Here is a 27,936-nt window from a genome sequence, read left to right as displayed (position 1 = left end):
AGGGGACGTCCCTGAGGGAAGCCGGGCGGGCGGCTCCGCTCCACACAACCCGGGCGACCGCGGCGGGAAGAGACGGCGGAGGGCGCGGCCCCGCCCCGCGGGCGCTGATTGGTCCTTTCGAACGGAGCGGCGCGGCGCGGGGCGAGTGGGGGCGCCCTGGTGCTGGGCGCCGGCTGGAGCGCGGCGCGCAGCGGCGGCGGCGGCTGGCGGTAAGTACCGCGGTGCGGCTTCCCCCGCGCCGGGGGGCGGGCGGGACGGCGTGGTGGTGCCACGGACCCGGACCCGGACCCGGACCCGGACCCGGACCCGGACCCGGCCCGCGGGGAAGATGAGGGGGGGCCCGAGCCGTGGGAACCGCGGGCGCGGCTTGTAAGGGTCCCGCTTGCGTCGGTGTGTAGTTGCGGCATTCGGTCCGTTCCGCCCATCTCTGGGGGCGAGCGCTGTAAAACGGGTTTGAGCCTCGCAGGTGGCGGGGATAGAGCCCCGTACTAAGGGGCTAAGCGTGTTACTGGGATCGGCTGGGTCACCGTTTCGGGGGTCGGCAGCTCCCACCCGGCGCGGTTCGCCTCTCCGGCATGGGTGTTGGAAGGGAAGTGCCGGGAAGCTCACCCTGGGGAAGGGAGAGGGGAGGGTTTTTGCATAACAGCCTTCAAACCAGTCTCTCCTGTGCCTCACGCAAGCGTTTGAGGATGCGGTGCTGTTTTTGTAGGAGATTTGCCCTAGTGCTCTTGGCTAAAATGCTCATTCGTATTGCTTAGTAAGCCGAAAAACGTCTGGCTCCTTTCTTTGCCCAAAAGCTGGCTGTATTCCAGGGATGCTGTGTGTCACCTTTGGCACAGTATCAGATCAAGACATGGGAAAAAGTACATGTATACCTTTAGGACCTATAAAGCATAGCTGGCCTATGCATTCGTAATTCTAAATGTACTGGGTGGATCTTTCATAATAGGACGGGGTTTTATATTCAAGTCGTAACAAACTCCTCCCGACTACGGCCAGCCAGCAGCCTGCTGCCTGAGCGTCAAGCGATGCTCCCCTCAGCGTGGCTTTGCTGGAAGAAGCGTGGGGTGGAAATGGGAGGGCAGGGTTTGTGAACGTGAGCGAGCGGCAGGGCTAACGCGTGCGGTGTTAACCGGCCTCTCCCCAGACTGGATGCTCCTGTGGTAAAGGAGCCGTCGGCACGTCTCCTGCGGAGATGCCAGCTGTCGAGATGGAGCGCTCCTCCCTGATTTCGGGTGGGTTTCTCTGCCCGACAGGGGAACCCAAGGCCTTTGCCGCCCTTTGGAAGGGGCTCGCTGCCGCGTGCTGTCACCGAAAGGTGCGGAAAGGCAGTCCCCGAGGAGAGCAGTCGGCGAGCCTTAATGTGAGGAGTTGGTTGCCACCTTAAAGCCCATCACCTCGGACTGACTAGTCTGGTTCTTTCTCTTTTGTGCCTCTGAGGCCTCCCCAGGGAAGCAGAGCACCTGCTGACTCAGTAATGCAACAAAAGGGCTCTGTAATTGCTGTAGTGACGGAGAGAGTAGCGCTCTGTGGATGTCTCTTCTTGTGCCTACCTCTTTTCTTCTGCATGTTAGGATATGTGTACCAAAAAAAATCTTGGCTATGCTGTAGTAGGTTTCAACAGATACTAACTTGACAGCTTCTTTCATTTCAGAGTGTTCAAAAACGTCGGTTTCAGTAGGTACTGTCAAGACTAATCTACGGTTTCCAGCTGTTCTGGGTTAGTCTGTTGTGACTGCCTTTGGGTGTTGATGGAATAGAAGATGATGTGTTATATATCTTAAATACAGGGTGAAGATGTAAAAGTGTTTCTACGCAAGGTTTCTTTAATGAGTCTGTGAACCCAAGGCTTTTTAATGAGTCTGTGAATCCCTTTAGGTTCCACTTAAGTCGGGTCAATGGCCGCTTCATCTATGTTTTAGGTATCTGTGGAGTTGTGGATCTTTTTTGTTTGTTTGTTTCTTTGTAAACTGTGCAGTCAAGTAAAATGGGTCTTGGACTCGGTTCATCTCGTGCTACAGTATGGCTTGTAATTAGTGTAGCGTGTCTTGCTGGTTGGGCCCCAGTGAATGATCTGTAAAACCTGATACAACTGATAGTAAGCAGGCTATCTTGCGTAGCATCTAAAAGCGTGTGTTTGGCACCCTGAAGAATTTGTGTAAAGTGCTTTAGTATTTGCTGACTTTGCTGTTTCTCAGATTGCCTGGGGGCACGGTGGCGGGCATCTCTCCGGAGAGCAGAGGCAGACTATGGCCTTGCAAGGCTGTCCTGTGCGGGTGATGTGTGGGATGTGTCTGCATCCCCTTTCCTGAGAAATGCTTGTCCCTACGCCACGTGTCGGTAGATAGGTACGTTTTTCTCACCTCTTTCCTGACATTGATCCGTAGCTCTAGTCCTTTATTGGAGGTTGGACAGTTGGCCAGCCGAAGGCAGCTCCTGCCTTCCCCAATACATCATTTGGGGCTGACCGCCCATCTGGCAGTAAATCGGTGTCTGCTTTCTGGTGCTTCCCCTGTTTTAGGGGGTGAAGTGGGTAGAGAGAGCCCTCCCAGGGACCTTGGGGATATCAGCTGGCCTGGAAATGGGAATGGCGTGGACTGAGGCTGCGCAAGGGACACGATACAGTCCATTTTCATTCCGGGGTCTTTTCTTTCACGACTCTGATCCCTGAACACCAAATACCTGTTGAATGAAGGTGAGTTGATAAAACTGGCAGGTGTAGAAACTGATACGGTTCTAGCTGGAGCTGCCTGAATTCAGTATCAAATACTTAATTCATTATGTACAGCTTTTTGATGCGGGGAACCCAACTGGTTTTAGAAGAAGTCAGATTTGGTTATGATTTGGTTATCTACCTGGTACTGCCATATCTGCCTCACCACAGCACCTTCTGCACCTTTGCAGGCTGACGACTTGAAGGTGCCAGACTTCGGGGTCTTCTCATCCCGCGCCTTTCCCTGTAAGTGATAAGGCTACATTAATCTGTATTCCCTGCGATCTCAAAGCTGGACTGTTTGGGATCTGAAAATGGGTAATTGTTACTATATTAATTTCTCAACTCAAAACTTATGCAGGGTAGTCTGTATCATCAGAGGGGTTTTTGTTAAGTGTTATTTAGATGCCCTGTCAGTGAGCGAAGCTGTTTGACTTTCTAGAGAGCCCTTTGGCATATGGGCTTACAAAATAACTTGTTTTAGAAGAGCAGGCCCTTGAAGTTCAAATGCCACAATTTTCCCCAATCTTTTTTTTTTTTTTTTCCTTTTTTTTTAAGACTAGTTTTTGTTAGGCATGCCACAAAACTGCAGATGCTGAGCATTCTTGTGATAGCTGTTGTGTGAATATTTTGCTTTGTTCGTGTTTTGAGTCCTCCCTGTGAATTAGGCTGCCTTTTGTTTTCCCTTGGCAGTTAGTATGCTAGAGCTCTTGTTAGCCTATATGGAGCTCCTTATTTTAATGAGACCAACTTCTCTACTGGCTGTTCTGCTGTTTTATTTATTTTTTTTAATCAATGAAGCCTCTTACTGCAACTCTCTTGAGACAATAGCTTTCTTATGCTAAAGGAAAATGTATTCCCCTGCACAAAGCTGTGGGAAGCATAACATGCTCATTAGTAATGCTTGGTATATACACTGCCCTTCCCTTGTTCATTCATAGAAGGAAAAATGACATCAAGGAGATGATGTCTCTTCTTCCCGCCCCCCCCCTAGAAATAAAAGGAGGGGGAAAGATATCACTTGGAGTGTCCCTGATAATGTTTGAGAAGTGCTAGCAGTCCTGATACAACGAAGTGGCTTCAGCCCAAAAACAAACTGGTTGCTTATTTGCTGGTCGTAGAGGTAAGTTGGATGAAATGCCTGACGTGTGGCCCTATGTAGTGTGGGAGGGAAAAATGGGGAGGAAACGGCACCGTTCTGCTTTCTGGGTAAGAGGAAGGGGGAGAATTTTTATGAGAATTGGGTCTTCTGTGATGGGCTGTTTGGCCTTTTGTGTAGGAAGGCCAGGTTGTGCAACAGATGGAGGAGGAGAGAAGAATGCCATCTACATATAAAGCTTAAACATCTGGGACAGGAGAGGGAAGTTATTTATTTTTAAAGGAAAACAGATGAGTTAAAACTGTCTGACAATGTCTGCAATCTGGTTTCCAGCTTAATCAGATGAAGTTTTATTGCAGTTATTAAGTAATGGAGCAAGAAAGTTGTTTTTAACTGGCTTTAAGACACAGATAGATACATTTTGAGGTTGTAATGCCCTCCACTATCACTGTGGAGAATTATGCTAAGAAAATTCCTTCTGGTACGTGTACGCAGCTAACCTGGTAATAACTGCGCATCTCTAGACCTGGAGCCTGCATGGAGAGACTTAGTGATGCCCAGCTCCGTGCAGAGTTTGTGCTGGGTTTTCCATGATTGAAAGCATTGCTGGAAAATACTGTGTTAGCTTCAGGAGAGAAAGGGTTGACCAGGTTGCTGCTAAAACTTTCCTTAAGGATTGTTTTGCCAGGGAATTGTCCTGATAACCATATTGCTGGGATAGTTTGCAGCATTCTGTTGAAAACATAGGTGTGTGCTAGCTGACTGGCAAGTCAAAATCCCAACAGAAATTAATGAAAACATTGATTTCTGTCATGTATCTATGCAAGAAGAAATCTCATTCTTCAAAATTATTTCCTTGCTTTAAGATTTTCATAATCTTCGAAGTATATAATGTAAACTCAGGATGCATATGTCTGTATGCATGCATGTACAAGATACACTTGTGATAGCTTAGAAGGAAAGGGTGAATGCCAACACTGTTAAATCCAAGAATGTTTTGAAGTATTTATATTTCTCTTTGGCAAAGTAAATGCCTTGCAGCTCCTTAAAATCATGCAAACCTTTGAGTATTATTTATGCATACAAAGTTAGTTGCTACTTTGTGCTGTAATAACTGCTGCTTTACTTAAGGGCAGAGAACTGAAGTTGACTGAATACTGGATCAAAACCTGAGCTCCTAAGGTACTTCCCTCTTTCCCCCTCCATTCCCGATTCAACTTGTTCTTATTTTTCCAGAACAGCACTGGTGGGTTTTTCTTGGGATTTTCATGAAAGCAGGAGGGATGGTATTAAAGATTTTCTTCTCTTTCCCCAGGGGGAGAAACTAATGTAAATGCAGGTGACCATGCAGAATGCAGTTCAGGTAAATGCCTTTGGTAATGTTTGAATGCTGTGTAATACTTTTTTTTTTAATACAAAAATCTACCCTGAAGCAGATGAAATGCTAGAATCCCCAGAGTTATCTCTAGTTCAAAAAAAAAAAAAAAAGTAATAGTTTTCCCATTTTACAAATGGAGCAATGTGACAAGACATATAACCCAGTGTTAGATCAGGCAGGTTATCCTTCCTCTTTCTAAGCGCTATTACCTAAGAAGGTTTTGAAGTCAAAGGCTGAGATTATTTAAAAACTTGCTTGATGATTAAGAGGTGTTTTTAAAACCCCTATGTTCTAGTTAATCACTTAAATATAAATAAATGTACTTTACAAGCACACATACTTCCTGATCTGAAAGCAAGTAGTTAAGAGTACCGGAGGGACTCTTTCTCTTTGGGGATTTTGTAAATGAAATTTCAGTGTGGTCCTTTTCTTGAAATGTAATGGTACCTCTCAGTTTGAAAATAAGCAATCCTTAAGAGAAATGCTAAGGATTCACGTTCATGATGTGTGTTATGTTGTCGCATGGGAATATGTTTCCTCTTTTACCAACATCATTTTAATGATTTAAACACAAAATGCTTCTGAAATGTTTGATCAGAGAAATCAGTAGTCTGTAGTAAATCATATGATAAACTGCAGATTTCGTTACTTAAAATGTGCTGAGGAAAAAAAACCCGCAAATTTAATGCATTTTTTCTGTATTTAATATTCAGGAAAGTATGTAGTTTTAAATCCAAAGAAGTCAGGGGAACGAAAGTAGTAGTACTTTTGATACGGGAGTTACTAATGAGAGCTGCCCCGTTGGTGATGACTGTTGTGTTGGTTTGGTGTATCTGAAGAGGAATGAACACTTACTCTTTGAATAATAGATCTTTAGCACAGTTCAGCACTGCAGGTTTTCGTCATCTGACTGCAAATATTAGAGCTCGCCGCCTTCAGCGTTCTGGAATCTTCTGCAGGTGTGGTTTGGAGATGACCTTCCCTTAAGTCCCCGGAGCCCCCTGACCCCCAGGCACGGGCCGGGTTTGGCAGACGTGTGCCTGTACGACCAGTGGATATCTGTGCGGCATGAAGCAACTCTGGTGCCTATGCAAGAAGATCTGTCGATCTGGCTGTCTGGCTTGCTGGGTGAGGTTAAAAATAGATCACTGCCTAATAAATTTCAAAGCGCTTTCCAATATGCCAGTCAGTGCTGACACTTAATATCTATAATACTATTAAGATCTGGTGTATTTGAGCCTGAATGGCTAGGAGAATCGCATTAAAATGCGTGCTTTGGTTTCAGATTTTTATTAGCTGCCACCTCTTAGAGGTAGGATGATTAATCTTTCTAATTTATATTTCTGAATCTTGTTAGTCTAATTAAAATCTAATTAAGGGGATATTTGATTTTATTTACTTATATTTCTACTAATTTTCAGTCTTTAACACTGTAGTAAATTATATGATGAATAGAATGCTGATTGAGTTGCCTCTAAGTTCACATGAAACTTCTTTACCTTCTGTGGAGTAACTCTAATATTGACCTTCTTTTTTTAGGAATAGAAATCAAAGCAGAACAACTGCTAGAAGAACTCGACAATGGGGTATTACTCTGCCAATTGGTTGGTGTTCTTCAAAACACAATTAAAAAATGTTGTAGCTCAAATAACTTAAGGGTGAGTCATATTATGATTTTTAATACATATATAAAGTCTTTAATGGTAAGTAGTAGTAAAAGGAAGGCAGGTGAGTGAGGCTTCCCAAAGCGGCAATCCATGGGCTGTGTATCCAGAGACGGATTAACAAGTATGGCGTTATAGATGGATAAACTGTCCTTATGCAACAAATGACTTATGCACTTTGTTAGTCAAATCCTAATGTCCATACTAGTTTTTTAGTTTGATTTCAGTAGAAGTCTTGCCAGAGGAAGATCTAGTCCAAGTCTGGAGTTTGTTCCCCTGATAATGTCAGTGTGGGTTGGACAAGACATCCTTGGGCACTTGGTGGAATGTTTTGTTCCAGCAACTGGTGGCTAAACTCTAGTATATAGGTTAGCCGTGAAAATACCCATATTGAGATGTACCTGGAGATGGGCTTCAGTGTTTTTGTTGGGAACCAAGGCTGAGCTGAAACGTGAATCTCAACCAACTTGCAGTCTGTGTTTGTACAATGAAAAATAGTGATGTGTCACTTTGGAGTATAAAACCCTGTAAGGCTGGTGCAGGTAGCATGTGTTCGATGTGCAGGTACCCAGTACAGCTACAGCAACGCTTGGATTTGTCAAATAGTAGATCACCAGCTAATGTGCCCTAATTGGTAGTGCTTCCCTTGGGGCAGGAGGAAGTGTTTCACCTTTTTTTTTTTTTTTTTTGGTGTGTTTACCTTCTTTATCCAGTAAACCAGTAATTTTAAATAATGGATATTTACTGGTAAGTAATACAATAACTAATATTAGAATTATTATTAACTGAGGGTGGGACAAGACAGCAGTGTTAGGATGCCAAATGGTATTTATATAAATGCAAATCCTTAGGGGTTTTTTTAAGGAGGACAAGATGCCCAACTTGTGTACCTTTGGACTGTTCGTTTAGTTTTGAAGATACCAGTTTAAAAACAAAGAAAGTACTGAATTGTTTTAAAGGAAACTGCCTTTTGCTTCCTTTTGATTCCCTCTGCTTTCTAGAATGGGCTCTAAAATGTTGAAATCTGGCAGCCAAGTACAGTTTAGTTGATTTGAGGTTCTCTCTCTGGGCTTATTCTACTGCTGTGAGCAGAGCTTGGGAGCGAGGAATAACTGTGTAGACCTGTGAAACCACCACTAAGACTTTTAGCCCAGCATATGGGGAAATGGGAAAGCAACTGTCTACAGCAGCTTTGGGAGAGGCTGCAGAGCTAAGGATTGTTCACTCAGTGACACAAAATAGTTACTAACCGCTGTTTCTGTGCTCTGAATTCACGGTTTATTTTCCTTTGCAAATATGCTTTGAAATCTGTTGGCAATGTTGATGTGCACAATGTACTTTTTGTTTTCTTCCCTTGCCAGAATTTTCCTATGAGAAAAGTTCCGTGTAAGAAGGATGCTCCATCAGGATCTTTTTTTGCCAGAGATAATACAGCCAACTTTCTTAACTGGTGTAGGGCCATTGGAGTTGATGAGACTTACCTCTTTGAATCTGAAGGTTTAGGTAAATCTAGCTTTTTGTAAGCTTTGCTTTGATCTGTATGTGGATAACTACCCGGTCAGGGAGATCTCTTGTGTTTAGTCTTTTGAAACCTTTGTCACGACTATGGCTGTCTCTTCCAAGCTATTAATGCTTTTATTTCTTTTAAGGCAGTGATCAAGCAAAAGCCTTGACAAATCAGTTCAGTGACTTCTCTACCTTGCATGATGCTTTTCCAAACTTCTAAAAGTCGCCATGCGAGATGAAGGGGGGAGTGACAGCTGGGCAGCAAACTCGCATGTTTTCCTTCAGTAAAAAGGCCCTCTGAGAAACAGAGGAGAAAAGTGTGGTTTTGCTTTCCCTGTGCGGGAAGACCACAGGGCCATGGAGTCAACTCACAATAAGATCCTTTATTTGGTATTAGAGCTCATTCTTGTTGCAGAAAGCCCTCAGAATAATGCATTCATGACTGCTAAATTTGGTAACTACATCAGGGCGTTGTGCCTGAAGTGGCAACAGTCTGTTGGTAATTAACATTTACTTCAGGACCTACTTGACATGACTCTAAACCATTTGTGTTTTCCCATTTAATAAGATAGTTATAAAAATAAATATTGCCAACTGTGTGTATGCCTGCCCCACTGCACAGTCTGTCCCTTATAACAAACAGCTTCTAGACTGGTACTTCCAGATGGAATAAAATTTTTTTGACAGCTAATTAAGAGGAATTGTGCTTTCATCGCATGGTAAATAATGAAATGCTCTTCTACCAGCTATTATGTCAGTAAAAATTAGTTAATGCAAACCTTTCTGTGGCAACAGCCAAATACTGTTTTGTTTTGTTTTTTTTAAAAAAAAGGCAAAATATCTGCCTGTCAGCAGAATAGCAAAAAAATTGCAAAGTACCTTTGTTTTCCATAATCAAATGAATTCATCGCAATATCTACTAGATATTCGTGAAGTCTTTGTGCCATTTAATGCTATTTACATGGGAGGCACAGTTTTCATTAACTGCTTTACTTTCAAGCTCCTCTTCCTGCTAGTTGGACTGCCCATGCTTTCTCTACTGGATAAGTCATCTTTTAAAATAATTGAGAAAACATCCTCATTTGCATCTGTCTCATTCTGATTAAACTAGTGAGTGTACCTTTTTTCAGTGCCTTGAAATACAGATAAGTAGAAGAACTGAGCTATAAGAAAATTAGTTTTAGTATTTTTTTCAGTTCAACTTGTATGAATTACATTGCTTAAACATCTTTGTTCCTGTGAGTGGATGGGTAACTAGAACCTGTTTAGCTTCCCTGAGATAAGCAGACAGGATTTCCTAATGCTGTGGCTTTTGCTCGTAGCCAAAGAAGTGTTTTGAAGTCTGATTGTAACTCTTGACACAAGCTTGCTTTATGGCATAAATATCTTCTGTGAGCCTTTTTGGCAGTTGAAATGAGCAGACTTGCAGCCTCCTTGATGAAACATTCTTTCCGCTGATGTTCTCCATCAAACTTTCAAGCCATTCTTTATGAATGAAATAAGGGAAAGACAATTTGACAATTGTCTTTTCCCTATCAGATACATATAGCAACACCTCCTGAAAAGTGTGGATGGCTGTGAAGGAAATAAAGTGGCTCCTGAGACAGCAGAAAGGGAGAGTAGCCATCATGGGATGCCCCTTGACATCAAGCCAAAACAAATGTCTTGGTCTCTGCTAGGGGTATATTTGGATTTTTCTCTTCTGGATTCAGGCAAATTATACCCCTTCTGTTATAGCTGACAAACACACGCACAAAAAAGAGATTAAATGACGTGTAGTACCTTTTAGGTTATGGCTGTGTCGACTTTCTATTCTATATTTACCCTTCATAATCAGATCTTTTAAAAAATAGACATACAAACTGGAGTAGATGATGTAAACAAGAACATCTGACTTCATACTCAGCTTATACTTTAGGAAACACTTCAGTCTTATTTAAAGCAAAGTCGTTTTAAATATCAAATTGAACATCAGAAGGATGTTAGATTTCATCTCTAAACATAGAGCTGGCTCATTAGGTTTCTTTTCGGAGTGAATTTCCAGTTTCTACTGAATGTTGTTACTGCAGGGTGTGAAGAAAGCCAGACTTGTTCATATAAATGTTACACGATACGAAAATTGTATCTACAGCTTTTCCCATTTCTTATACTTGATGGTGGTGGGGGAAAGAACTGTGCCTTGTGTGTGGGTTGAGAGGAGTTGAATGACCTTTCTCCCAGCCTTTGGTTTCTGAATTATTAGGCAGTATTCCTAGTTGGCTAAGAAAGCACAGGGATGGTTTGTTTTCTAAAACTTTCATACAACTGTTCTTAGAACGTCTTGAAGGCATTTCGGTTTTGAGGCTTGTATGGGGACAGAGGAGGAAGTAGTTGCTTGTGCGTGAGATTTTACACTATTTTCTTTCTCTGTTCATGGCCTTGTTTCTTTTTCCTTTTCCTTGCACACCTAAAGATGGAAGTTTCAAGAAACCAAAACAGACATTGTTTTCCTTCTGCCTCTTCCATTCTTCAGTGCGGCAGTAGAAATAATTGAATGTTTTCATTTCAAAGTTGTCAAGCAAACCCAGAAGACTTGTGACAGTCATCTTCACGCTGTTTGGCTATCTGAGTGTTTGTCTCTTAAACCAGCGTCATTCTTACCACCTCCTTTCGGTCAGGGGTTTTGACCATCCTTTTCAGATACAGCCTCACAAAGATACCCAGTTCTGAAGAAAAGCTCTGGGTGGATGGGGCAGGAGGTGGGGGCTGATAGGGAGAGGTGAAATGAGGGTATAGCATGGGGTAGGGGAGCTGCCCCTGGCGAAGTGGTATCGTCTCGTGGAACTGGGTGAATCTGCCATATGGATGGACCCTGCTGGCACCCGGAACTTTTAAAGTGAGAAGAAGAAAGATCTGTTGCTTACTGAAATGGTAACAATCACCCGGATTATTCTTTCGCAGCCAAGGGTGTAAACCACTCGTGCTGACTGGCTGCATAGCAATCCACTTGTCACCTAGGTCCCTTGCAGTGTATTCTCCTACGGTTTTTCACCTATAGAGTGTGTGTGCCTATCTGTGTCTGCATGCACGAGCATGAACAGATGGAGTATATTTTCCTATTTGTAGTTGTTGAATGCTTTTCATCTGTAAGACTGCAATAATGTATTTGGAGATAGGGAAGGGAAAAGTCTCAGATCTCTTTCTTTCTGGTTCACATCAAGAAGGAACAGCATAAAACCAAATAATGTGTATTTTTCTTAAGAGGTAGAGAAGAGTTTGATTTCAGGAGTGCCAGGATGGGTTTAAACACTTTATGGAACAGAAAATTAGATTTGGAAAGCATATAGAGTTTTATCCATGATAATGTAGCTTGCCTCTGGGTAGAATGATGGCAAAGTTATAGTCATCTATTCCTTGTCTTCCCTTCTCTGTACCTAATTGCACAGGCCTCCCCACAGTAGAGTATGAGCTGTAATTCCCTCTTATTCTCTTCCCTTTTAGTGTTGCACAAAGATCCAAGACAAGTCTATCTTTGTCTGTTGGAAATTGGGCGCATTGTATCCAGGTATGTGATCCGCACATGCTCCTAACAAAAAGTTGAAGAACACATTCTGTTAAGTAAAAACTAAGACAAAGTTAAGACAATCTGCAGTCATTAAGTGCAATGCAGTAGATGTTAATTCCACACAGAAAGTAATGAGTAGTTTTTCTAGGACCATTGTACAATAGGAGTATTTTTTTCAAATATTTATCAGACTTTTTTCATGGAGAGGTGCTGATCCACACTGCTTTTTATAGCTGTATGTTTAAATGCTACATTCAGCTTATAGGTAAGTGTACATCTTGGAAGAACTCACTGAACATTAAATACAGTTTTAATGTTTTTATTTTTTAAGCTTTTTGGCAGGTATCTCTTTATCACTCTCTAAGTTTAGACTTTTAATTTATTTCTAGTGCAGAGCTGGAAGCTTTAAAGATAGTTTATCTAAATTGGATGTGACCTAAATTGTGTGGTTTTGACAATATTTTTTACTGCTGAGAAGGCAGTAATGTACCAGAGAATGGCAGCTCCAAGACCACCTTAGGAAGGGTTTCTACTAGAAACTCAGAGCTGCTCCTTTGGATTATCAAGGCAGCTATTCCTACAACTGATTTAGTGCTGTGCCCTGTCAGTCAAGCCGCTCAGAATTTTGCATGTTTATCATCATCTGTTTCTTCTTGTTTTCTTTAGTAAATTAGCAATTAAACTCTCTACTTTTGTATTTGAGTTATGGAGTTGAACCTCCTGTACTAGTAAAACTAGAGAAGGAAATTGAGCTAGAAGAAACACTGCTGATGACCTCTGGACCACCATCACCTATTAGCACAGCAAAGTCATGTTGTCACCATGGGGAGCTAGATGAGGCAGTAAGTACTACTTATTTATGGTGATGTGGGCTCTACATCAAACTCTTAAATTTAGTACTTGTATGATCTGGCTCAGTAAGCCTAGGCTGGTTTTCATTTAATATTTGTGAGCCTCCTTAAATAGAAAACAGAAGGGTATGCACCTCTTTTGAACAACTATTTTTTCTGAAAATGTAAGCAAAATGCTGTCCTATATGTTTTGGAGTTAATGCCTCAGTGCATATAACTTGCCTTGACTCCCCCCCTGGCCCTTCATTTCTTCTTTGAGTCTAAGAAATACTCTCATTCAATTTTTCTGGTGTGTCAATATTCTACAACTGTAACATATGCTTCTCTTCAATTTGATGTTTTCATAAAACTTCATCAAATGTTAAAGTAAGCTTTGATGAAACTCTTTTAAAAAAGACTTTAAATAAAACCTCTGTAGCTGTACCACTTGGAAATGAATACGTATGCAGAAAAGGAAATGATTTGTACATCTTGTGAATTGATCCAAAAGGAATGATGAACAACTTTCCTATTTTGCTCAAAAATGCATGTTGAGACTTTAAAATTCATTTATTTTAAAGGTCCTCTGTGTTGTAATGTAAAACTACTACTTCTTTGGGAACGTCAGCCACCAGATCCTCACTCTCTCTGAAAACTCTCACTATTTTCCCTGCTTGGCAATAGTTTTGACTTTCCAATTTGTTAAATTTCTAAGTGGCTGTAAGTGGCACACCTTCTCCAACCCTGGACTTATTTGGGGACTACCTTTCTCCTTTTCTCCTTTTTTCAGTGGTTTCCTTCTTGGGTGTCACATAGAAGGTTAACTTAAAAGCCTTACAAAGAGTTAGGGAGAACACTGAAGTAGCCCTGCGTCAGCTGTGGCAATGGATTTGGTCACAGGAGATACCCAGGCACTTGTTTCAATTTCTGGAGACCATAACAGTGTCTTTACACGGCTGTGGTTGGAATTGATGCTACTGTGCATAGTGTTATGGACAAAGCTTAAAAACAAAAGTAGAAATAATTTAAAATTGAAGAAATCAGGAAAATTAGATCAGAACAAATCAAAATATTTGTATATACTGTTTGTTCTCTCTTTTAATCTTTTATCCTACATTTTGAAGCCCTATGTAGCTGATATTTTCTTGGGAGGGAATAGAATTCTAGTTTTTCCTTAGATTATGGGATGAATATATCAGTATCTGTTCTTGTATTAAATATCTCAATAAACTGTTAAATACATGCCTCTGTCAAAATACTAAGAAATGCTTTCAATTTTAATAACTAGGTTAAACATATAGCAGAAGATCCTCCCTGCAGTTGTTCCCATCGATTTTCAATTGAATATTTATCAGAGGGACGTTACAGGCTGGGAGATAAAATACTCTTCATAAGAGTAAGTAGTTTCTCAGAATTCCAATTTATATTCATAATGGGGAGAGAAAGGCTTTTAAGTAGAATACCTCATTTTTATGGTATGGTTTTAGAATGACAGAATGATTTATATTGGGGCACCATGTCATCCAATCCCCTATTCAAAGTAGGTGTAGCTACTTAGATCTTACAACCATTGATTTTACAACCACACCAAACTAAGTAAGTTAATGCTTTCCTGTGGTGTTTCCAAAATTTCAGTAACGAGTTGCAATATAAAGACGTTGCTTGTACAAAATCTGGACACTTGGGGTTTATAATTTGCAGGATAGTTGAGCACTCTCTTCAGCAGGCACAAGAGTTTGTGTTACAAGGACATCCATAATTTGAACAAAACCTGTGTCCAAAACTCTGTATACTAAATAAAGATGCTGACAGAATGGTTAAAATGTCTTCTGTATGTATGCTTTCATTACTTCCTGACACATAATGACTGTCTCTGCAGGGGAAACTGTCTATTAAAAGAATTGGGAAGCATAAATGTTACTTATCATGTAACTTCTCTCTTTTTTTTTTTTTTTTTTTTTAAGCGAAAGGAGGTCCTATTTTTAGTCAATTTCAATAGATGTTAATGTTAGATGAAGATGTAATGCCGCATAAAACAAACCAGAAATTTCTCTTGTTCTTCTCCTGCTCCCACCCCCTCTTCCTCCATTCTCAGATGCTACATGGCAAGCATGTGATGGTACGTGTTGGTGGAGGCTGGGACACTCTTCAAGGTTTTCTGCTTAAATATGATCCATGCCGAGTGCTTCAGTTTGCAACTCTGGAACAAAAAATCCTGGCGTTTCAGAAAGGGATCACCAGTGACGGCGTCCCCAGCTCGTCAGCTAGAGTTCAGGAGCCTCCTGTTATGAATCCCATGTCAGCTGTCAATATGATTCAAAAGCAGCCATCGAAACCCCCTACTCCTGTTTCAGCTCTCGGGGCCAGTGCCAAGAAGGCTTTATCTAAACGTCCTCAGTCCCCTGCCCTGGCATCACCAAAGGCGCCAGTGCCTCCGTCCTCCACAGCCAAGCCGTTGACAGTCAGATCCAAATTACAAGGGTCTTCAGCGACAGGCGTGCAATCTCCTTTCAAACCATTAACTGGTACTGCCAAGAAACTGGAGTCTCCTGCACACAGCTCACCAGCTTCTGCTCCTTCGCAGCCTGTAAACAAAAGATCTTCGCCCGCAGGAGCGAGAACGGCTCTTGTTCACTCCGAAACATTGCGCAAACGTATTCGGTCTCCCGATGCTCCCAAGGTGAAATTTGCCCTGCCTCAGGGCTCCCCGGCGCCAGCGCTGCATCCTGCCCTCTCGTCCTCTAAAAAACAGCCGTCTGACTTGCCTGGGACAGCTGAAACGATGGCTTCGAAACAGAAGCGTGTCCCTGCTAACTGTAAAGCTGTATCTGTCCCTAAAACCAAAGCGAATTCCGTTGCTCCAAGGGCTGCTCGGCCACCCGTTACAAACCTGCGTGCTGTTGCCAAGTTTGCACATTCTCAGCAGCTCCTTGCAAAATCTCCTTCTGAAAACGCTATGCAGACCTCAGGAACTGGGTCTCGGCATCCTCCGAAAGCTCCACAAACAGCTTCTGACCTGGCAAGGAACCTCAAAAGTGCTTCAGTCCTAAAACACTCAGCTTCTGCACCTTCCCTTGCAGTTAGCAAAGCATCGAAGTCACCACCTACGCTGGTATCCACAAGCAAAACCGTATCATCGGTTGCCAATAAGCAGCCAAATGTCAGTAAACCCCCTCAGGTCGGACCCACTTCATCCAAACCTCCTGAACGCACTCCCTTATCCGTTGTACGGCTTCCTCAAACTTCAGCCAAAGCAGCAGTGACCAAAAAGCCAGTGCAGCCTTCCACAAAAGGTCAGCCTTTGACCAAAAACTTGCAAGCAAATGAAAGCTTGGCCCCAGCGGCCAAGAAGCCTCTCCCTGAGGGAAAATCGTCATCGGCGTGTAACAAAGGAACGCCTGCTGTGTCAAAAGGTCCTCCTATGAAGAGCAGGCAAGATGATCACTACTTTGTTATGACAGGGAGTAAAAAACCCAGAAAGTAAACTTATTTGTTACTTTCTGTGGAAGTCTTAATTTTGTTTGAATGGGTCTCTTGTATCTGCTACACTGAGGATAAGGAAAAAAGTTAAATAACACTACATTTACCATGAAATATTAGGTATAACCTACATTTTGCTGCATAACTTACAGTAAGAACTGTATTTATTTTGCAGTTTAGAAACTTCTATTTGGATATATTTAGAAGTGAGCTTGCTTGCTGTGTAGCACTGTGGAATAGAGACTATGCCTGTTTGCTGCTAGCCTGACCTGCCAGGGGGAAGGCGGGAGCGAGGAAAGGGGAGCTGGGGCTGCTGCTTTTGCTGCAGCTTATTTTCAAGGGATTGAAGCCTGCCCAAGAAACATCTACCCAGGGCAGAACCCGAGCGATTCTGGTGGTTCTGGCACATCTGCATCAAGGCCCGTGGCAAGCGATAGAGCTGTGCACAAGCTGTAAAATTTCTAATACCTCAAACGAAACTGTGGGGTTGGGGTTTTTTTTTAGTTCATCTGTGTCCCGGAACCCAAATTTGGGTCACCTGCATGTATTAGAAAGAGATCTCTAGTCATGTTTAGATTCGACAGCTGCTGTTATCAGCATTCACTGTGCCCCCCGTGTGCCTTAATATGGCTTCAGCTCTCTGGGAAGTGGAGCCTTCTTGGTCTGTGGTGTTGGACATGGAAAATCCCGACGTCGATCGCTCGCTCTTGTTGTGCCTTAGCCTCTCAAGCTCGTGACAGATCCCTTCGGTGAGCAATGCTACTTTTAAATCCCTGGGCAGATAACCTTGCTTAGCTCGTGCTCACATCTGACTGTAAGTGAGCCCAGTCTTCCCTAGAAAGCTCTGGCTGCTCGGAGAGGAGCTCCTGAGCTGCTGGGAAGGTGCTTTCCCCGCGGCTGGAGCCCCAAAGCAGCCCCAGCTCCAGCAACGCAGAGCTGCAAGCACTGACCTGCACTGGCAGGCCTTACTGCTCCACAGGAGTGGCCTTTGCGTGTAAAAATTGCTAAATACTTCTCTCAGTGCTACAGGTTAATTTTTGTGGGCAGTCTTAGTCTGCAGTGGCCTTTTTTTGTTTTATTTATGGAGACCATCTTACTTACCTACTTTCTGGAGGTGAGGAATAGTTTCCCAAAGGGGTAACAAGGGACTGCGTTTGCGTTTAAACATCTGAAAGTGCCAGAAAGCTATGCACTGTTTATGTTCTCAGCTCCTGAAGGCTTTCAGTGGGTTAAACATTTGTGGTGCTCAACACCTCTACCCTTAACAGAAGTGAGTTTCATGGTAGATTAATAAAAACTACTGGTTTTGGGAGTACTGTTGTTTGGGTTACTTTGGATTTAATGAACAGTTTCTACAAACACTGAGGAGTTTCACACTCTTGAGGTCTGTGAAGAGACACTGCTGACTTCCACAGACCATCAGTTCTGCTCTCCATTCCCAGGATGTTTACTTATGGGCAGGAGAAGAGATGCATGGAAACTGCAGCTTCCAATGTTATATATTTAAATTTTTTTTTTTTCCCCTGGAACTAGAGTAAGCAAGCATCATAAACTGAGTTCTCGTGTGCAGTGGCAAAGTCATTGAGCTGCCTTTCTGAGCACCTTGTTAGCTTTTTTTTTTAATTTATGATTCTATTTATGCATATCTACTGTACAATACTGCTTACAACCTGCTGGGAGTAAACAGTAAATACCAATATCCTAACTGTAGGAGGAAAACAGATCAGTTTTAATAACATGGACACAAGTCCCACAAGCTCCAATACGAAGTTGTATGTCTGGGGAGGGCCTTAGGCTTACTTGTTTTATAAATACACTGGTCAAAGCCACTACTGGAAGTGTTAAGAATAGTATTGACTGTAGTGGACTGCTTTCAGGTTTGATAAATTTGGCACACAGTTTCATATGCTGAAAGCATTTTACAGTACATGACTTGCTTTTGATTTCAGGCTTCCAAATAATGAGCTACGATGTGATATATCTCATGCAGATTAATAGCTGAATTTTTGGGGTTTCTTTCTGTACTGGGTCTGGCTGAGATGGAGTTAATTTTCTTTATAGCAGCCCATATGGTGCTGTGTTTTAGATTTGTGACTAAAACAGTGTTGATAACACACTGATGTTTTAGCTGTTGCTGAAAAGTCCTTGCACAGAGTCAAGGCTTTCTCTTTTTCCTGCTCTGCCCCACAGCGAGGAGGCTGGGGGTGGGCAGGAGATTGGGAGGGATGCGGCTGGGACAGCCAACCCGAACCGTCCAAAGGGCTATTCCGTATCGTATCTAGTCACCCTCAGCAGCACAAACGGGGCAGAGGCAGAAGGTGTGAGGGGTTGGCTTCCAAGGTGGCCGTTGTTTACAGCCTGGCTGGGCTGTGGGAGTCCGCCTGTGGGAGGTAGAGAGTGAGTGCCTTTGTATCACTTGGTGGTTTGGGTTTTTTCCTCTTTCCTTTGCTTATTAAACTGTCTTTATCTCAACCTGTGAGTTTTCTTGCTTTTGCTGTTCCTCTTCCTTGTCTTGCTGGGGAAGGAGGGGAGAGAGCGAGTGAGCAGCTGTGTGGGTGCTTGGCTGCTGGCTGGGGTCAGTGCACAACACCTTTTGAACCGTTTACACAGTTTTTAGTAGTAATTTAAACACTGAGACTCTTGGATCTCAGTGTAAAGCTATCTTAATATCTACCTTTTTGAACTGTAACTTCAGAGAAAATGAAGCAGATGGCTTCATCTTTGTGATCCATTATCTCACGTAATGGACTGAATTTTATGGTTCAAAATGAAATAAAAAGTGTAAGCTTTTACAGTTGAAACCTTAACAGCTAATCTAAAGATGGTTCACCTGTTACACGTGGGTAGGCTTGGTTTGGTTTTATTACAAAAATAGTGTATTTGAGCATGGTCCAACTTCTGTGAATATTGCAGTCTCCAACTTCATGGTCATATTCTAACTATGGGTGTCATGTAACATGAGGTGAGCCAAGAATAAGATGTAACAAAGTACCTCCTAATGGAAAGACGTACTCTTTTTGCAACGTTTACATTGCCAAATAGCAAGTCTAATCTTCAGCTTGTATTACTTTTTGTGAGGGAAAGATAACTTGGAGCAAGAATCTGACCGAATTCCCACATGTTATCGATTTCCTTCTGTATAAGTACTTATTTTAAATAAACATATACTGCACCTTTTTTACATGCACACTTTTTTTTTTTCTACTGTGGGTTTGTTGGGGTTTTTTTGCGGGGAGGGAAAGAGGATGTTTATCAGAATGCTTTTGTTTTTGCTGCACCACCATATAAATAGCAGCTTCCATCTCAGGCTATTATAAAGACATAAATAGCTGCTTCTAATCCATTGCTTTGTTTGGAGCTCAAGACCTCTTCACTCTGATCCTGGTTTCAGTATGACTAATTGAGTAGAAAGGAGTTCCTACTCTTTCCTAACTGACAATGTGCCTGAGTAGTTTCAGGTATACCTCTGAGAGTTTTATTCTTTGCAGCTGTACTTGAAATATAAAGCACTTGTGTGCCAATATTTTCCACGCTCGCATCTTGTCAACAAACTTCAGACCTTCCTCTGCATCTGTTACCATCAATAACAGAAACTTAATTGGTTTTATTGAGAGGACAATTGGCTTTTCTCACTGGAGTCACCTAATTAAGGTTTGGGTTTTTTTTTTCCCCTATTTGATTAAAAAAAAAAAAAAAAAAAAGTTTTGATACCTGCAGTTCTCTGCCTATTCCAGAGTGGGTTCAGTTCCTGCCAGTCTGATGCTGGTGCCTAATCATGTAGATATACTTACCCTTCCACTTCAGCTTTGCCTAGTAAGTACATTCTTACAGCATCTACCATACTCGTTCCTACAGGACCAAGCTCTGCAGAGATGTTAAGTTACAGCTTGCTTTTAAGAGATGGTGGCGTTGCAGCTGGCCAATAAAACACAAAGAGAGCCCAAGACTCTCAGATAAGTATCCTAACAATCAAACTACAATGTCGTGCCTCCTTGTCCCAGGGAATCTTAAATCACTTACTGTCCACCAGTAAAGCTTTAAAAGGAGATATGGAAGATGTTTTTTTCCTCCTACTCCAAAACTGCCTTCACTGTTGGTAGGTATTGCACATTCTGGTGAAATCGCATGTTTTATTCTGAATGCCAGTAAAGTGACGTCTCCTCCTTCCTAGGTTAGCTTTCTAGCCTTTAGACCTTAACAGAAAAAATGGGATAATTCACACTTTTTACGGGTAGGTATACAGGATTGGTATTAGCTTTTTTTGAAAAAAGGGCTTCTAGTATCCACAGTCCAAAGCCATTCTTCTAACTCACTGGAGAAGCATTCCTGAAGTCTTAAGCTCTTGCTTCTCTAACTCCATTGAAGAGTGTAATTTCACATTGTGGCCCTGCTCACAACTAGGCAATGGGAAATGCTACTTCCTCGCTAACCCTATAGGAGCATCAAAATCAGAATAGCCTCTCTGGTGCATTATAACTTAGGGCTCTGGCTCCTACTCCCACGTGGAGTTCCTAATCTGGGGAAGTCAGGCTTTTCTGCACTCTACCTCATGCTGACTGTGTACAACTCACCAACAAAATGTCCTGTAACCACATTTCCATTTCCTTTGCCAGAAGTAGATTGCTCAGTGCAACTGTCGTGCTCCTCACAAAGTTATCCATGCTTTTCTAGTAATTGTTTGGCTGTTACATTGCTTTGTACTTAACAGATTTCCTACAGTAGTCACCAAAATGCTCTATTCCTCATTAAGATACTGTAAGTCTGGCTGTCAGAAAAGCACCATTTATTGTATTGTGACAATTTACTGTATGTACTCAACAAAAGTTCAGCTGCTCAGTCAACAGAACACCTTTCTTTTCTCCCTCTTGTTCTCATAGTGATCCCTCTGTCTAAACAAGTCTGGATCCTGTATGCCCTATGGGTTTTGAACATCTAACTGCAGCCCTTAAATGTCTTTTTGGATCTGCTGTTCTGAAGAGAAGTAAGGATGGACACTTGCTAGCGTTTAAGCTGGGGAAGTGCTGCATAGAGTGATCCTGCTTGTCACTACTTCATGATAGTGTGAGTTAGGTAAATAAAGCTTATGATATGCTTCAGTTAGACCAGATTCCCTTTGGTACAAGGAGAAATCCTTGCAATACTCTGTTAATATTTGCTTCTGGAATGACAAGCTGGATTAGATCCTGTTCTTCATGTTGATCAAAGTGTAGCTAGCAGTGATTTTTACTGTACTAAAATTTGAGGGAGTCTAAGCATACTTGTGCTAAAGGTTCCCATCTAGTCACCTCAGTCTAGTTCTTTCAGCTTGGGTAGTTCTCCCATTTGAACCAGCAGAATTGCTTTCTTTGATGCCATTGCTGTCCAAGTCCATTGGTAGCCAATGGTCTATCACCCATTACAAATGTATGAACTGGATCAAGTACCCTGAGGACATATTCCAGAGCCATACTGAAGCATGCAAAAAGTTCATGTGAAGCTACAGATCAATCTTTCTGTTTTTTCCCAAAGCCCTACATATTTCACATAGTGAAATCTGGCTGTGCTACTAATGGGTGTTTTACTTATAATAGACAAAGCCAACTGGACCATCCTGTAGGCAAATTCTGTTCAGAATGGAATTGGCAAAAGGCAAAGGCCTTCGGACCCCAGAGGAAGATGGCTAAAATGTACCTCACTTAGGACAGACAACAAAAAGCTTAAGAAACAGCAGGAAAGTTACTGAAAACTGTAGCCCTCAGACATACACATAGGCCTCTGAAAGCTTTGTTTGCATGGGGCTGATACAAGGGCCCTGCAGAGCTGGGCTGCTCTGTGACACCTCAAAACTTCATTTTCCTTTCTATGCCAGTATCTGACTCAGGAGCAACCCCAAAACATGAGCACTGTATACCTAGTAACATTCAGAAAACTACTGAGTTTGGACTGGTGAAGTACACATGCGTGAATGCACAGTAAAATATGCATGCAGTTCAAAGAACTTCAGTTATGGCTGGGCAATTTCATATACACACACGTATAGAAATCTGATACAATTCAAGGCAGTTTTCCTTCTAAAACTTCAAGCAGCCATATCTTTGAACATCATGCTGTACAGCTTCTTCTCAATTTCCCTACAGGGAAATTGGAATCTCTTTGTTAGATCAGTGAATGCTGTGGGGCCATCTGGTGTCTATGCATTTAATAGAGGCTACTCTGGCAATGTAAGACCTTTAACTTCTAAAATCCACAGGCAAAACCTTTCTCTTTGATTCAAATTAAACCTTTAACTAGCAAAATCCAGACGTGGCATGCAATAAATAATGCAAGAGACATTTAATTTTGTAAGACCCTTTCATTTCATGCAAATACATTTTTTAAAACCGCCTTCTCATTATTTTCTTTTTTTAAGAGCCAAGATTGAAGATCACTTCCTTGCTAAAAGTTTTGAAAAATAAATTGTGTGAAATGTAAATAAGCTCAATGCTTTTATACGTTTCAGACATCTTAAGAAAAAGTAAAACATTAAAATATTTGAGAGGTGAGATCTGCTCACAATACAGATCTTGCTAGCCATAAATCCCTATAAACTCAGAAATGAACTTTCAGGTGTGTGACCAGTTGGAATGCCAGCAGCTGATGGCTTTCTAGTTGGGGAAGGGAAGTGATGCTGTCTGAAACAATGCTGTTACGGCACTTTGTGCAAAGTATTGCATTCCAGATGGAAGAAAAACCTTACAGGACAGGAGCAGCTGGCCATTTGTCTGAGGAATGTAGCTAGGCAGAAAATATTGACAGATTAGTTTTGCTAAGAGTTTTTAGGAGGTAGGATTGCAGCATAGAACTTAGATACTAAATTGGCCTGTAGTGCTGAGTCACAAAGTATTATGCAAAGCCGAAGTCCTACAAAACAAAGCCAAACTTGCATGTTTCCTCAAAAAAGGGCTATGTTTGGATATTCACACAGGAAAAGTAGTATGCATTAGTGTTTGTCAAAGTACTCAGACATGGCACCTCATAAGAACTATATTAAGATCAGTTACATGTGTATTTATAGTGTGAAAGCATATCCTTTACCTCTCTTGCATTTCAAAATAAAAGTAATTGTTGAAATTCAGGTTTAGAATCTTGTAATTTGCTGATCTTTTATATAAGTATTATTATTTTTTACTTTTCTGAAGCAAGGCTGCTGTAACAGAGAGTTCCTTGTACTGGAACCTATATTCCCAGAAGAACATAAATAATTACCATGGTGTGTCATTTTGATGAACAGTATGCTTCTTCACAGCTTTTTTTTTTTTTTTTTTTGCTGAGTATACTATTCTATAGACACCTGTGAAACAAGACCATAATAAATTACTTTTATTGTGTACACACTGCAGCATTGACCCTTGCAGTACCTTGAAGATATTTATTGCTGCATCCAAAGAAAAGAGCAGCAGAATGAGTTTATTTAAAAATCAAACTAAATAGATATTCTTTGGGTCTATAGTCCTGGAATTAGGCTCCTATACATTACTTTAGATTTGGGAGATTTTTGTGAACACAGAGTTGTATTATCTGGATTTTAATACATCCTCAGCTATAATAAGATATTCAGCTATGTCAAAGTATTTACAATTACATACATGAAGAAGCATTTTTGGTATCCACGGATCTATATGAAAATGGTCATAGGAACATCTATGCTAGATTATGCCTGGTTTTGACTGTGTAAAGAAAAAAGGGGGTTGTGATTTCCTGCTTAAAACCCCACTATTTTCCTCTAAGACTTGGGTCCTTAAGTCACAGTCCATTTACATTGGAATGTAAAAGTAACATTAGGACTGTGAAGTCAAACAATTGCAGTTTAGAAAATGTCATAGTTCAGACAGTCAGTACAACTGTTTCACTTGCATACATGCAAGCATGCATTTTGACACACGCTTTCATTTTAAGTTATGCTCTCTTTTGTTCATCAGGATGCTGTTTCATTCAGGATGCAGAAGAAACAGCTCTGACTGCACGAGCAATTCTTCAGCATGTGGCCCCTTGCTGAATTCTCTCCCTGTATTGAAGATAGTGATTCATTGTCATATGAGTCCTTCCAGGATCTCGTCAACAGCACCTGAGTGTTTCTTGAGGTGTAAAGTCAAACAGGCTTATCTCCTTAAACAGAAGGAAAATCAAGGCTGAAAGTCACTGAGATTAAAGCATCCACTCAGCTGAGTTAATTAACTTGAGTTGTCTTGCACTTCAGGGTTCAAAGTAGTTAGTGTGATACAGGACTGAATAACTTAAAACTCCAGGTGACTTTACTTGCAGCTGGGAGTGTTTAGCAGCATTGCAAATTTGACTAATGGGCTTAAGTCAGACACTTGTATAATGAGAAAGGGTAATGGCTCCTCGTGAAAGGGTGAGCTTAATTTATTTGTCTGGTATGATGCAGGGAGAGAGAAAGAAAAGAACATCTAAATCTTGTTCCTAGAGGCTGAAGTTGGTTGCCTAAAGCAAGAGGTGAGAGAATTGTCCAGCTTTCCTGTATTACCTAAGTGTGTTCATCTCCATCTATCAATCCCATGAAAGTGGAACCAGTCTTCAGGAAGTTACAGCTCATCGCATCTGAAATGCACGTAAGACATCTGTGTTCAGGAGCTACAAGCAATTCTGACCAATTTAGTTTTGTTATTTCCTAAACTTATAATGTTTGACTCCTCAATGTTATTTATATTTTTTAATATGGTTTTGTATGTTGCTCTGTAGAATGAAACCTGAAGTATCTCTTGGTGTTCCACAAGCTCTGGATCACACTGTAAATATTGTTGGACTAAATGATTGTTGTAGATCCCTTCTAACTGAGCTATTATACTCCATATGTTACTGCCACAAGTGTTCCTCTTCTAATCAAGCAAAAGTAGGTGCCTGTGTTTGTGAAAGATTCAGCTAGATTCAGACACGATTTGAGTTCTTTAGATGGCCTTGGACTATAAGGGGACAGTACAGTCCCTGTGCCAAAGGTGAAAGAAAGAAAATAATTAAGAAAGAGTAACTGCATACAACATACAGCTGATGTTTTATTATTTACTTTTTTTGGATTATTTATCTTCTTAGCCAGCGATTACCACTTAGTCATCAAACTTCTTGTGAACATTCTAAGGGAAATGGGTACCTGGAAAACTGTAATTAGCAAGAGAATATTGCTCTTAACTGTGCCTGTGCAAAAAGGCATTGCATGATTTGTTCTCCAAGAACTGGGTTTTAGAGTGATTTATGAAGCTAAAAAGCATGTAAAATTATTTTAGGTCTTTTACTTCTTTCCTCCCTCCCCTTCCCCAATAAGGCAATTATATTAATCAGTCACAGATTCATACCTATGGTTTCAAAATACTATGTCGAAGTTTCTGCAACATTGTTCAGACCTTGCCTTCTCCCTCTTAGCCCCTAGAACCACAGTTGCAATTAAAAAGCTGTATCTCTATAGCAACTCTCAAAAAGCAAAAATAATAAACTAGAGACATTTTGACCAAGAACAACCTGGTGACTGCCAATGGGTTGGATTAGAGAGATGTTGCCTTTGTGGTGCTGGATGACTAAGATCTCTGTAAAGCAAAGGCATGCAGTTTGCAGGTGAGCTCGTGCTTGTTCTCAGCTTTTTACTTCTCCGGGAAGAGTCTTCTTTGGAAGTACTCATCACCAAATGTTCTAGTAGGTAATGAATTAAGGTAGTATTTGGCTTAGCTTGCCTTTCACTTGACACAGGTAAACACAAAAGAATTTTTAAAAACAAAGTGGAAATCTGAGTTTTGGAAAATATTGCAATCTCTGCAAAAACAAATTAAGCAGTATTGTGACAATAAAGCATTTGGTTTCAGCTGAACAAGTACTGCCCTCTGTAAAATCCGATTCTGCAGAGACAGACTAATGAAAACTCAAGGGCATGTGCTGTTACACTGCCTGAGTTTTCAGAGATTTCTGTAATTCATAAAGTGTAAGACAAACCTGAGATGTAATGATGTCTCTTGATGCTAGGTCAATGCAGTGTTTTAACGGGAGCGGGATATGTAGTGGTGGTTTGATAGGCTCTTTGGAGACAAGGCTCAGGCTTTTTACCTGCATGCTTTATTCCTGTACAGCAGGAATTCTCCAGCTGTGCTCAGGCCAATGGGTTCCTTTCGTGCATAGAGCTAAGCTCATGCTCAAGAGGTTGCAAAAATGTACCTTAATGAGGGATCTGCCAAGCGAGTCATCTCCTCCTTTCATCTTTTTCCTAGGAGTGATGCCTGTGCGATAAAATGTAGTGAAAATTTAGGCTTGCCATTAAATTCAACAGGTGCAAGTCAGTAATAACAGATGAGAGTTTGTTAAGCTGAAAGCAGCTATTGCATATACCTGTTCTTTTGCTCATAATCCTATGCCAAGAACTAGAAAACAGTCCCTTGATTTTTTTTTTAACAATGTGAACTGCTGAAGACTCAGTAATTTAGGGCTAAAAGATGGAATAATAGGACAGAAATATGTGGTTTGGGATAAAAGTAAAAACATTAGGAGTCTGTGGGTGTGTGCTGAGGTCAGGAGAGCGTTCAGAAAAGCAGAATAATCATTCAAATTTGGATGAAACTTCTAGTAAGACTACATTACCTGGTGACAAAGAAAAACAAGCTGCTCCATTTGCCACCTATCAAATTGTTCATTTTAGCTTGACAAACCTGGGTAATACCTTATGGAGCCTGCTACATTCAGATGATGCTCCTCTTGCAGAAGAGCAAGAAAGATTGCCCTACGTACAAACAGCAGGGTCAGCAATGTGGAGCAGATGTACCTGAGCCTTTGGAGGCAACAGAGACTCTTAGGAGCTTGTAGAGAGCTGTGTGGAGTCTGTTGCAAGCCAGGAAATTGGTAAAAGTTGCTGAGCTGAAGAGAGGACCTGTTCTACCCTGGGCAATGGGAAGGCTTTTAGTCTGTCTCACTGGCAGAGCAAAGTGGTCTCTCTTTAAAGGCTTGGCTTGTATTTCAGTCTCTTGTATCTTCTATGAGGAAACCTTGGTGTGCGATTCAGAGCCCATCTGTGTCTCTGGGTGTGCTTACTTTCAGGCAAAGGTAAGACCTAAGGTGCCAAGGTTCTTGGGACAGGACCCATGTCAGGAAAATGACTGAGACACTAAGGGATAGGGAAGAGTCTGAAGCGTGGAGTGAGTGAAAGGAAAGGGAGGAAAAAGGATGGTGCACAGGCAGCTGACTGTATTTCAGGCACTGAGGAAGGAAAAAGAGGAGTCTCCCTCCCAAGCAGGAGATGAGGAGACTCACCCATTTGTATAGGCAGATAAATTTAACATTTGGATCAGGTATTGATATTGTACCTTTAATCTCACCTTAAAGGTACAAAAATAGGAAGGCTACTTAAAAAAAAAAAAAAGTCTCCCAGCACACTTTTGCCCCTCAATTTTAAGATGCTTAAATGGGTTTGATCACTCTCTAAGCTTTTACTCTTTATTTATTATTTTTAAACACTTGCGGTTATCAGTACTGGGCTAAAAATATGAAGAGAGAGCAGATCTCAATGAAAAGAGGACAGAGGGGAAAATAGTTGAAGAAGATAATTGCTCAAAGTACGCAAGAATTTATGCCAAGGTAGAATTTCTTTTTCTTCTCTTTAAATAAAAAGTTAACTTTAAACTGATGTTTAAATAATCAGTGATGATGTTAGGTTATATGTTTGCGGCAGCTGGCACTCTGCATCTGACTCTTCATTCCTGTTGACTGAAGGCTT

General features: G+C 41.5%; 1 protein-coding gene across 2 annotated transcripts; it reads left to right on the top strand.

Moving 5' to 3' along the window:
* Positions 1-171: 171 nt before the first annotated feature.
* On the top strand, positions 172-19,395 carry GAS2L3 (growth arrest specific 2 like 3). Of its 2 annotated transcripts, XM_041120577.1 has the most exons (12): positions 2,465-2,695; positions 2,905-3,031; positions 3,708-3,836; positions 4,944-4,994; positions 5,128-5,175; positions 6,150-6,318; positions 6,730-6,848; positions 8,216-8,357; positions 11,841-11,904; positions 12,608-12,746; positions 14,023-14,130; positions 14,830-19,395. In XM_041120577.1, the coding sequence occupies exons 5-12, from the start codon at positions 5,146-5,148 to the stop codon at positions 16,216-16,218; spliced, it is 2,160 nt and encodes a 719-aa protein (XP_040976511.1). In that variant the 5' UTR covers positions 2,465-2,695; positions 2,905-3,031; positions 3,708-3,836; positions 4,944-4,994; positions 5,128-5,145; the 3' UTR covers positions 16,219-19,395. The 2 variants fall into 2 exon arrangements, with proteins under 2 accessions (XP_029859000.1, XP_040976511.1); XM_030003140.2 differs by lacking the exons at positions 2,465-2,695; positions 4,944-4,994 and adding an exon at positions 172-209.
* Positions 19,396-27,936: the final 8,541 nt, after the last annotated feature.

This window comes from Aquila chrysaetos, chromosome 26 (genome assembly GCF_900496995.4).
Source record: "Aquila chrysaetos chrysaetos chromosome 26, bAquChr1.4, whole genome shotgun sequence".
Taxonomy (NCBI): Eukaryota; Metazoa; Chordata; class Aves; order Accipitriformes; family Accipitridae; genus Aquila; species Aquila chrysaetos.
The sequence above is the reverse complement of the archived record's forward strand: the minus strand, read 5'-3'. Positions and strand labels throughout refer to the sequence as shown.